The following is a 10,595-nucleotide window of genomic DNA, read 5'->3' as shown; positions in this document are numbered from 1 at the left end:
GGCTCTTCCTGGCTTCCTTCTTTAGTTCATTCAGTGAATTATTCATTGTTTCATTCATTCAACATGTACCATGTCAGGTTCCTGAACTAAACAAAGAGATACTGTCTTTCTCTGACGACAGTTGCAGTCTACACGTGCCAGTCATTGAGCTGGGTGCTGGGATATATCTTTTTGGTTGAGTTCTCCTGGAAGCAAGACCCTGGGGCAATAGTTTGAGGACAAGTAATTTACTTGAGAGTTGATCGAAGGAACACTATTCAGAAAATAGGTTTGTGAGACCAGGTGGAAGGAAACTGAAAAGGGTGCAGTACTGAGAATATTGCTGGTATGGGCAATTCGAGCTCTATACCTTTGGAAAATTCTGGAAGGCAGTATAGAATCTGCCTTGGAATTTTCCATCCAGGGTGGAAAAAATGGGGTATTTATCCTCCAGCTCCCATCTGTCACTGGCTGGCATTTAGCTCCCCTGAATTGGGCTGAGAGAAAATCCTCAGGCAGGGTAGCCCAGGTGCTTCTATTAAAGGACACTGGCAGGTACTGGGATGGTGAGCACCCTGAGATTATGGACAGGGCACAGCCAGGGTCAGCGATAAAGCCTAATGGTAAACCACAGCCACAACAATTTGGGCTGGAATCAAGATTTGCTATAAAATTCTGTGTCTTAATCTGCTCAGACTGTTATAAGAAAATATCACCAAAAAAAAAAAAAAAAAAAAAAAAAAAAGAAAATATCACCGACTGGGTGACCTAAGCAACAGAAATTTATTTCATACAGTTCTGGAGCCTGGGAAGTCCAAAATCATGGCACTGGATGATTTGGCATCTGGCAAGAGCCCTCTTACTCGTTTGTAGATAGACACCTCCTTACTATGTCCTCACATGGCAGAGAGAGCAAGAGTGGGAGAGATCATCTCTCTCATATCTCTTCTTATAAAGGCATTAATACCATTCATGAAGGTTCACCCTCATGACCTAAGCATCTCTCAAAGGCCTCACTTCCTAATACCGCCACAATTGGGATTAGGGCTCCAACTGAGGGATTTTGAGGAAAAGCAAACATTCAGCCCCTAGCAATACTGTAATGAAGGCATTGTGCTATTGGCCGAAGGACAGACAGGTAGATCAGTGGGGAGTGTAAAAAGAGATTCATGCACATAGAATCAACTGACTTTGGCAAAAGTACAAAGAGAATTCACTGGAGAAAAGAATTGTCTTTTCAGCAAATGATACCAGAACAACTGAACATCCATGCATAAAAATATGAACCTTGATCCATACTTCATATCATTTACAAAAACTAACTCAAAATCAATCACAGACACAATTGCAAGAATTAGAACTATAGAAAGAAATGTAAGGAGAAAAATCTTTGTGACTTTGGGTTATGCAAAGATTTCTCAAATATGACACCAGAAACATGATGAAGAAGAAAATGATGAGTGGGATCCCATCAAAATTAAAAACTACTCTTTGAAAACCACTGTTAAGAAAATAAGGACAGGCCACCAATTGGAAAACTATTGGCTAAATGCATATCTGATAAAGTATTTGTATATAGAATATATATATATATATAGAATATATATATATAGAATATATAAAGAACTTCAAAAATCAATAACAAACAACCCAATAAAAATGGGTAAAAGGTCTGAACAGACAATTCACCAAAGAATACGTACAGTGGCAAATAAGCACATGAAAATAATCATTTCATACACTATGTATTTATTAGGATGACCAAAAGCAAGCAAACAGACAAAACCACACACACACATACCACACACAACATCAATACCAAGTGTTGTTGCTAATGCAAATCAATTAGAGCTCTGATGAGAATCCCCTGCCGGTGGAAATGCAAAATGGTACAGCTACTCTGGACATTATTTGGCAGTTTATTAGAGTTAATGTATGTTACCACCTTACCTATCAATCCTACACTAGATACTACCCAATAGAAATGTCAACCACATGCACACAAAAACCTATACATAAACACTTATAACAGTTTAATTCATAATCATGAAAAACTGGGAGCACCACCCAAATCCTCCAACTGGGGAATGCATAAACAAACCAGGACGTCTCTGCAAAGGCCCCTTTTAAGCAAACAGGCTTGAGCAGTGGAATCCAGACAGACCCATCAGGTGACCCACCTCAGAATATCCATAGGCCCTGAGTAACCAATGCATTACTTACAACCAGACACAGTTACCAAAAGAGGGAAGATTCCATACATGGCCATACTTCCTCATCTCCCCCTCCTTTAAAAGCAGCCCCCACCCACTACCCATTGGCAGACAGTTTCTCCTCTGCTGTCCTGCCCAATGATCCCTTGTGGTGTAATTCAATACTCTTCTATCTCCTTTGCTCAGCTGTGGGTGAATTCTTTTGCCACCATACCATCGGCTTCCACCTGCTTATCACCCCACATTTGGGGGCCACCATCTGATTAAGAGAAACCCCATTTAGGCACCATAACTTATTGCTTAGCCATAGAAAAAACTCCCGGGAATATAGATGTTCTGCTAAGTGTTAAGAAGGTTCAACGGGTCATGGCCTGTTCAATCCCACTCATAGAACACCCTCAAAAAGGCAAAATTTAGGGACGCCTGGGTGGCTCAGTTGGTTAAGTGGCTGCCTTCGGCTCAGGTCGTGATCCCAGCATCCTGGGATCGAGTCCCACATCGGGCTCCTTGCTCGGCGGGGAGCCTGCTTCTCCCTCTGCCTCTGCCTACCACTCTGTCTGCCTGTGCTTGCTCGCTCTCTCTCTAACACATAAATAAATTTTTTTAAAAAGGCAAAATTTATAGGGACAGGAAACACATCGGTTGTTGCCAGGGGCTGAAGGTGGACCACAGGATCGACTCCAAAGGGTGCATGAGAATTTCAAGAGGGGAATGGAACGGTTCTCTCTCTTGGTTGAGGTGGTGGTTGTGGGGCTGCACGCCTTTGTGACAACTCAGAACCACACACTAAATTGGGTGACTTTTACAGACCATGTACACACAGTCTGTCCTATTTAGGATCTTATGTTCTCATGGAGAAACATCTTCATGAACTGGCACTGACCATTCTCAGTGATCATCATGAAGAGACTGCCAAGGGCAGGGCGAGATGGGGAACGGGGGAGGGGCTCCCAACTGGGAGACAGAATCTTATGTCCTCAGGGATCCTACTGAAAGGAGAATAATGCTTAGTGCTTTACCTGGATGATTGTACATCTTCATGATAAGCTAAGTGAGATAACAGGCTTTCTTTTTAAATATCTTTATTTTTATCAAAGTGATACATGCAGATAAACTCAAGAGTCACATAATCTCACAAAACTTGTGACAAACAGCTTACTAAGCCTCACCCTTCCATGCCCTCCCTCCCATTAGTTATGTGACAGGTTTTCTTTAATTAATTAATTTATTTTAGACAGAGAGTATGAGTGAGGGGAGGGGCAGAAGGAGAGAGAGAAGCAGACTCCCCACTGAGCATGGAACCCAATGCAGGGCTCCATCCCGGGACTCCAGGACCATGACCTGAGCCGAAATCAAGAGTCAGATGTTCAACGGACTGAGCCACCCAGGCAGCCCATTTTTTAAAAAGCTGTATTTATTTATTTTTTTATTTGAGAGAGAGAGAGAGTTAGTTCTGTGATAATTTGGTGAGATCAGGACTCTTATTTACCTTAACATGACTCTGTGGACCCTCGTCACAGCTGAACTAGGTCATAAACCAAACTACTTTTCCTTTCTGGCACAACTATTTATTTTCTTTGTCATGAAAAATTGTCAAGTTTTATGTTTGCTTGGTTTTCTACGTACATACCACTGTTCAACCACAAACTCTTTATTGTGTTGTCAAAACCTCCTCCCCATGTTCATATGTGCCAAATGTGCTGTTAAGTTCACCTTTCAGAAGATGAATTTCCTGGAGCCCTGGGGCCCTTTCCGGTCTGGACTGGCCCCCACTGTGTTTCTGGCACTCTGCTGTCCCTCTCGGACCTCCTGTCACCGCATTGTGGTGGCTCCCTTCATTTTCCCCCTACGTTCTGGCTTCTCTATCCCCTGCATTTTTTTTCTTGGTTACACCTTAATGGGTTTCCTTTTGATATTTGGAAACGTTCCACTCAAACTTCTTGCCACGTAGCCAATGCTCGGTTAATGAGAACCTTCGTTATAATTATGAAAGCACAGTGGGGGTAACTTGGGGTGTGGGAAAACTTTTTGAGCACGTCAAACAGCACTCCTTGCACTCCTTGCTTATCCGGCCGTCCAGCTGACTGCTGGAAAGAGTCCTATCGGTTCATCTCAAGGAAAGGGGCTCCGATGTAGCTTCGCATTCACTTCACCTCCCCCCGTCGCTAAGGGGTGTGTGTTCACTGTTCAATGCCCTTCCACCTCCTTTCTCTCTGATCCTGCTCAATGACCCAGGCAGGTTGCGCTACCCCCACCTCACAGTTGGGAAGTTGGAGGCCCCAAGTGGTTTGGGTTGCTCTCCCCTCTTCACTAGTCATGCCATTCAGACTCTTTGAGAAAACCCTGTGGGATTGGCAGAGTGCCCAGAACTCCGGGTATTATGTGGACACAAGTCTGGGGTCAGCAAGTGAAGGTGTCACCTGAAGTCTAGGAGAGGGAGTGACCCTGGGTAATTGGCAGCCAGTCTAGGAGTGTGGAAAGGTTAAGGCACACAGAGAGGCTCCTTTGTAATGACTTCCAGTTCTGTCCTGTACATTCCCCTCTGGGACCCTCCCCCACTCCTCTGCAAAGTCCCAAGGCAGGTGCTTCCAGAATGGTCTCCTGACCAGCCTGCGGACACCTCCCCTTCCAAGTTCCATGCATCCCTCCCCAGGCTCCTGCCATCAATACTCTGGGTGGTGGAGTTACTGTCCTCCCCTGAATTTCCGGCTTAGGACAGAACAGCGGGGAGGGCCCTGGGCACGTCTACAGGAACCACACCCTCCGTGGGAGGTATAAAGGGAAAGGCTGGCACTGGCCACCACCGCCCCCACCTGCTGTCACGATGAAACCCGGCAGCCTCCTCCCCTTCATGGTGCTCCTTGCCCTCCAAATCCTCACGTCCTGGGCTGTGGAAGATGCTAACAAAGGTGAGTTGGAGTCTTTCTGGACATATCCAGGTACCAGGGTCCCTGATGACTCAGCATGGTGGTAGCTGCTTCTTCTTAGTCCAGGAGCTGACCTTGAAGTCACCTTTCCCATGGTCTGGCCCATGGCCCCTAATTTCCGGCACCTCTCTGAAGACTTCAGCTAAGAGTTCCTGAGCATCCAGAAACCCACCTTTCCCCAGAAGGACCCCGTAACCCTAGCCTCTGTATCGCTTGTCATTGTCTCTCTGCAACTCCTTCTCTGGTCTTTGCTCCATCACATTATTCCATTTTTTCATTATTTCATTTTCCAAAATGTTCTCTTTTACTCTTACTGTTTCTTTTTTAATGGTCACTCTGTGTCAATTTACTTGCGAGTTGATCTGCAATCTGTCCTGATGAGTTGCCTCTCCTACTGAGGCGGTCCCTTTTCACCTCCTTCACAGTGAACGGTGGGCCAGGAACACCTGACCATGACCTCTGTCCAGCCGTGTACTGGAGCTGGCTTATACTGTTCACAACAGCTGAAGGTCACACTCTCAAGACTTTTGAGAGCCAGTGGATATCACGTTGGTAACCTGGAATCAGCCACAGTGGCGATATTCACACCATGGAAATTGGCAAATGCCCAAAGGCTTCTCTAAAAACGTTTGCCAGTGCCCCACCATCTATACCTTCTTTCTTGCATTGACTCCCTCTTGGCTGAGTGGCTGGCTGAGCCCGGCACCGCCCCACACCTGCCTTCAGCCTGGAACCCCAACAGCTCCCTCTCTTCCTTTGGGGTTGGCTGCCTGAGTTCGGTTTTTCTCCCCTCCTGGGAAGCTGGTTCCTTGTCCAGGATTGTGGTTGTGACTCAGAATCAGCTCTCTCTTCCTCCCTTGTTCTCACCCTTAGAAAAAGCCAAGCATGGAGCCTGTCCCTTCACGCCTCCTGTGATGTGCCTTGTGTTTGAACCCCCTCAGTGCCAGAGCGACTGGCAGTGTCCAAAGGAGCAGAAATGCTGTCGTGAATATTGTGGCATCAAATGTGTGGATCCTGTAGACCCATCAAAGCCCGGTGAGGAAACACAGCCCGGGAAGAGGGGACCAGGGGGATTTTAGCTTGAGGACACACATCTTGGAGAAGTAGTGGGGGATCCCCAAAACTGGGCTGGAGGATGGGGCCAAACCATGGTTGACTAACTCCTGTTCTCGGTGAGTCAGTCCATGAACTGGTGAGCTAGTCAATGAGTTAGCCACTCATTCAGCTACTGAGTCACACCATCTGTTGGACAATTACAACACTGGTTGGGGTCTTCTTGGTGGAACAGGCACTCCATCAGGACACACACTGGCCTCAGTTTGGGTGCCGAGGTAGAGAGGAAGTGATTGGCATATACGAGTTAGAGATGGGATAGGAGGTGGGGTGCTGTCTAGGGGGCAAGCCTCTGAGTTGTGCTCCTATTCTCACCAGTTAAGGTCAATCCTGGGAAATGTCCAGTGGTCACTGACAAGTGCAAGAGGCCCAAACCCACAGACTTCTGCCTGAATGACGGCCACTGCCTTCACAGTCTCAAGTGCTGCAAGGGGGTGTGTGGGAATTCCTGTGTCGAGCCAGTGAAAGGTAAGGTCTGGTACAGAGCCACATCCCCAGTGTCCTACCCGGGTGCCACGCTGTGTGAATGAGGAAGTTGCTTGGAATCTTCCTTTGCACCACTTGCCCCCCCCCCCCGCCAAGTAGATCCACTGTCCCTCAACACCATTTATCCCCAGTTTCCTAAGCAAGTTGTTCCCAGGGTCACATATGAGTGACTGCTAGTGCTGGGCCCTGGGAGGAAAGGCTTCTTGGAATGAGCAAGGAGAAAGGAGCTATGATAAAACAGGTGAGAATTTTATCTTTTCACATCACCTCTGCCTCTGACCCACCGTGGGACTCTGAGCAACTGACTGCATCTTCTTTGGCCTCAGTGTCCCCAGCTGTAAAATGGACACAAGTATATCCACTGAGATACTAAATGTAAAAGCAAAGTGCTGTGTGCGTGGAGAGAGTGTTGCTGTGGTGATGGCCTTGATTGGTTAGGTTGTCTGGAACCACAGGAAACCCCGGTGTGATGCCCAGATCGAGAGTCCATTCCAGGATGATCTAGCGCAATGCCTGCATTTTACCAGAATGAAGTTGGGAGCAGTCCAAGAACAACCTGGATTTGTTCTTGATTCCTAGGTCAAAGACCAGTACTGTTTTGACTATTCAAGCCCCGTGTTCTCTCTCTTCTTATCCCAAGGGATGTAGGGCCCACTGACAGGGGACCCTCTGACTGGGAGGAAAGTAAAAGTCCCTGGGATTGTTCCTCTGGTGAGGCTCTGTTTTATTTTCTTTCCACAGATGTATTCTTGCCAGTTCAACAGGATTAGGACTTCCCAGTACGTGTGGTCTGAGGATTCCTTTGTTCCCCAAGACCAAGAAAAATGAAAGTGTCTTGATGCAGGTGTGGCTCCATGACGAACACCTCCAGGGCGCTAAGGTTGGGTCTGTTTTATCCGTGTATGCCCAGCATCCAATGTGAGTCTTGGCACACAGGAGGAAATGACAGTTTGTTCGTGAATAAATAAAGACCCAATGTTTTCTTTGCATTTCCATCTTCCCTTGACTCATTGCATCTGATCTAGGATAGGAGGGGTGAGGAGAAGAATGACATGTGTGCATGTGTGGGGTTTCTCTCCTAAGCAAGGAAGTGGAAAAAAGAGAACATTTCAGAGCCAAGCAGATACGGTTTTGAATCCTGAGTCTGTAGATTACTGGCTCTGTAATTTGGGACAAACTTGTGGGACTTTGTCCCACTGAGCCTCCGTTTTGCTATCTGTAACATGGGGAGGAGAATAGCAGTGTGAAGTTCGTGGAGTTGAGGATGAGAAGCATAACATGTGAACTGAGGAGCCCAACGACTGTCACCTGGTGACAGGAGGAGGTGAAAAGCTGCTCAAGAACGGTGAGGTCCCCCGGCACCTCACCCTCACTCCCAACCTAGCTGCAGGGATCCCCGAATCAGGCGTAAAGCCATCAGGTAGAGAGTGAGAGGATCCTCATCTGGAAAAACTGAACTACTCCAAGGAAAGATCCTGCAGAGAGAGACAGATGCCATTAAAGATAACTAACCTTAGCGATCACCAGTACCCACGGTGTCTGCTTTTCCCCAGGCACGTGGCTAGGCTGAATTGTTCACCTCCCTTTTCAACTGAGTATAGTGGGTTGTACGCTCTGGTCAGTGAAATAAATGGGAGTGGGAGTGATGTGTTCCATTCTGGATCTGGTCTATAAAACTCAGCATCTGCGGGTGCCATGGAGAGGATGTCAAGGACCTGGAGGAAGGAGCCTGGGGTTGTGAATTTCTGGGTGGGTCCCAGCCATCCTCTGCACTTGCTGGGGACTATGCCAGGAACAAAACAACCCATGTGTACCGGGTTAAGGCACTGAGATTTGGAAATCGTGTGTGACATGAATGGTACAGTTCCTGACCACTGTTTGGAGTCCAGTGTCAGCCCACTTGATGGCCTTGCTCCATTTCTTGCCTTTGGGTTCTTCATGATGCCTCATTTCATCATGGATCCCCTATGAAAGTGCTTCTAGTCCATCTCTGGGTGGGGTTGGGGGTGGGAAATGAAGTGAGAAGAATCTGAAACCTCAGTTTTCCTCTCTCTGGCCAGATGGTCAGTTGCAGGTCAAAAACTTCCCTGATGCTAGTTTATGCGCAATAGACCCTGACCAGGGTTAGACCTTCTCACCCAGGCATTTCCATCTGTAGCTCCGGCAGAGCTGCTGGAGGAGAGGCTGGTTCTCACCTCCTTGCTCTCTTAGACTGCAGGACTGTGATGTCCCTGCCCCTGCTCTGGGTGCCAAGCCTTTGGGGATATCCCTGCAGATCATCCCAGAACTCTGGAGGATTCCCCAGATGTTCCTTCCTTCCCAGCTCTCCCCCTTCTCTTTGAATCCTTTTCCTTTCTTATGCAACTCCCTTCCCTATACCTCTACGTTCCCTTTTCCTGGAATGTGCCAGCCCTTCACTACAGGAATACCGTGTATCAGTACATTATCTGCTCTTCTGGCTTTTGGTGGGGCTGTAGGGGACTCAAATTTCAGTGTCTGTGGATTCTGTGTGGTGGAGCAGTGATGGTCTGGAAGAGGGGAAGGAGAAAGCAATCTTTTGGGTGGTGGTTAAGGGGAAAAGGTGGCAGTCTTCTACTCTGGCTCAAGCTTATTCTCAACCAGCTTATCTGAACTCAAATATCTGGACCACAAGATTAATCCTTCCCTGCAAGTCTCTCAGGGTTTTTATGAATCTGATCTTATTACATAAGGTCTATTCATTCTGACCTTATTGTGTTAAGAGAGCATCTGGCCCTCCCCGACTCTGGATACATTTTGAACTTAACCTACACTGACTGACAGCTCTGTACCCAGTCACTTCTTGCCTGTCCCTTGGTTTTTTCCATTCTTAAGAAAAGGATGGAGAAAATACTCTCTCATCCTGATTCTTTTCAAATAGATCTCCCTTTTTGGAAGTTAGCTTGACTCAGTCTCTCGAGGTACAGGCAGCAGGGGCATTGGGAAATCACCTGCCGAGCTTCAGGAACCGTGGTTGTCCCCAGCTTGGCTGTTGACTCAGTGTTGACGTTGGGCATGACCTCTCATTTGTGTAATAAAGGGATGGTTCAGCCGACTTCCAATGTCCCACTTTGTTCTGCTTTTTTACAAACTAATGATTTTGAAGGAAAGCCCTGGAAGGAAAACCTCATCCTGTTCTAGGAACTCCCTGAAGTCCACGAACTCCCTCCATCTCTTGGCCTTGCCCTAGCTTCATCTTCTCTGGTGGCTGCGGCCACCTTCCAGAGCACCTGCTTGCCTGCTGATTGTGACTCAGGAGTGTCCCAGTCAGCCACAACTAGAAAGTCAGACACCATCTGTCCACTAACAACTTCTTAGGGTACAGATGGGGAAACAGGTCCACGGAGACAACGTGCCCAAGATCTTATAGCAGGTCAGTGGTGGGACTCAAAGCCCTGCATTCTTTTTCTTTATTTTCAGGTTTATGTTTTTCAGATGCTATAGTGGTTGCTGTGGTGTGCTGTCCAGATCCTCCCACAGGACTGAGGCACCCAGGCAGGCCTTCAGGCGCTGAGAGGCTTGGCGGCTGATGCTCACAGCCGAGTCCCTCCCTGGGAATTTCCCCGGCCAGAGGGAGGTGCTATGTCTGAGGGTACACCCCCTTCCCAGGCAACCTGGGGAACCTGTATCCGCTGACTGGTGGATGTTGGGGCACAAAGGCTGAGCTCCCCAGTTCGATTAGGGACAGCTCTTGAAGGGGTCCTGCCACTCCCGAGGTCCTGGTGGAATCGGCTGAGCCTTTGTTGTAACTGTGTCCCACATCCACTTCTCCTACACAACCAGCCTCTTGTACCTCTCACGGCTGTTCCTCTCCGAATACTCCCCAGGAAACCTCCTGCGCATAAATTGCTGCCTCTGA

At 47.6% G+C, this 10,595-nt stretch overlaps 1 protein-coding gene across 1 annotated transcript; it reads left to right on the top strand.

Moving 5' to 3' along the window:
- Positions 1 to 5,016: 5,016 nt before the first annotated feature.
- Positions 5,017 to 10,595, top strand: LOC308349891 (antileukoproteinase-like; the record flags this gene model as incomplete). The annotated part of the gene is made up of 4 exons (XM_080814739.1): positions 5,017 to 5,101; positions 5,993 to 6,154; positions 6,551 to 6,700; positions 10,564 to 10,595. 4 exons carry the CDS (start codon positions 5,017 to 5,019, stop codon positions 10,593 to 10,595), a joined length of 429 nt encoding a protein of 142 aa, XP_080670865.1.

Source organism: Martes martes, assembly GCF_963455335.1.
Source record: "Martes martes genome assembly, chromosome: 9".
NCBI lineage: Eukaryota > Metazoa > Chordata > Mammalia > Carnivora > Mustelidae > Martes > Martes martes.
The sequence above is the reverse complement of the archived record's forward strand: the minus strand, read 5'-3'. Positions and strand labels throughout refer to the sequence as shown.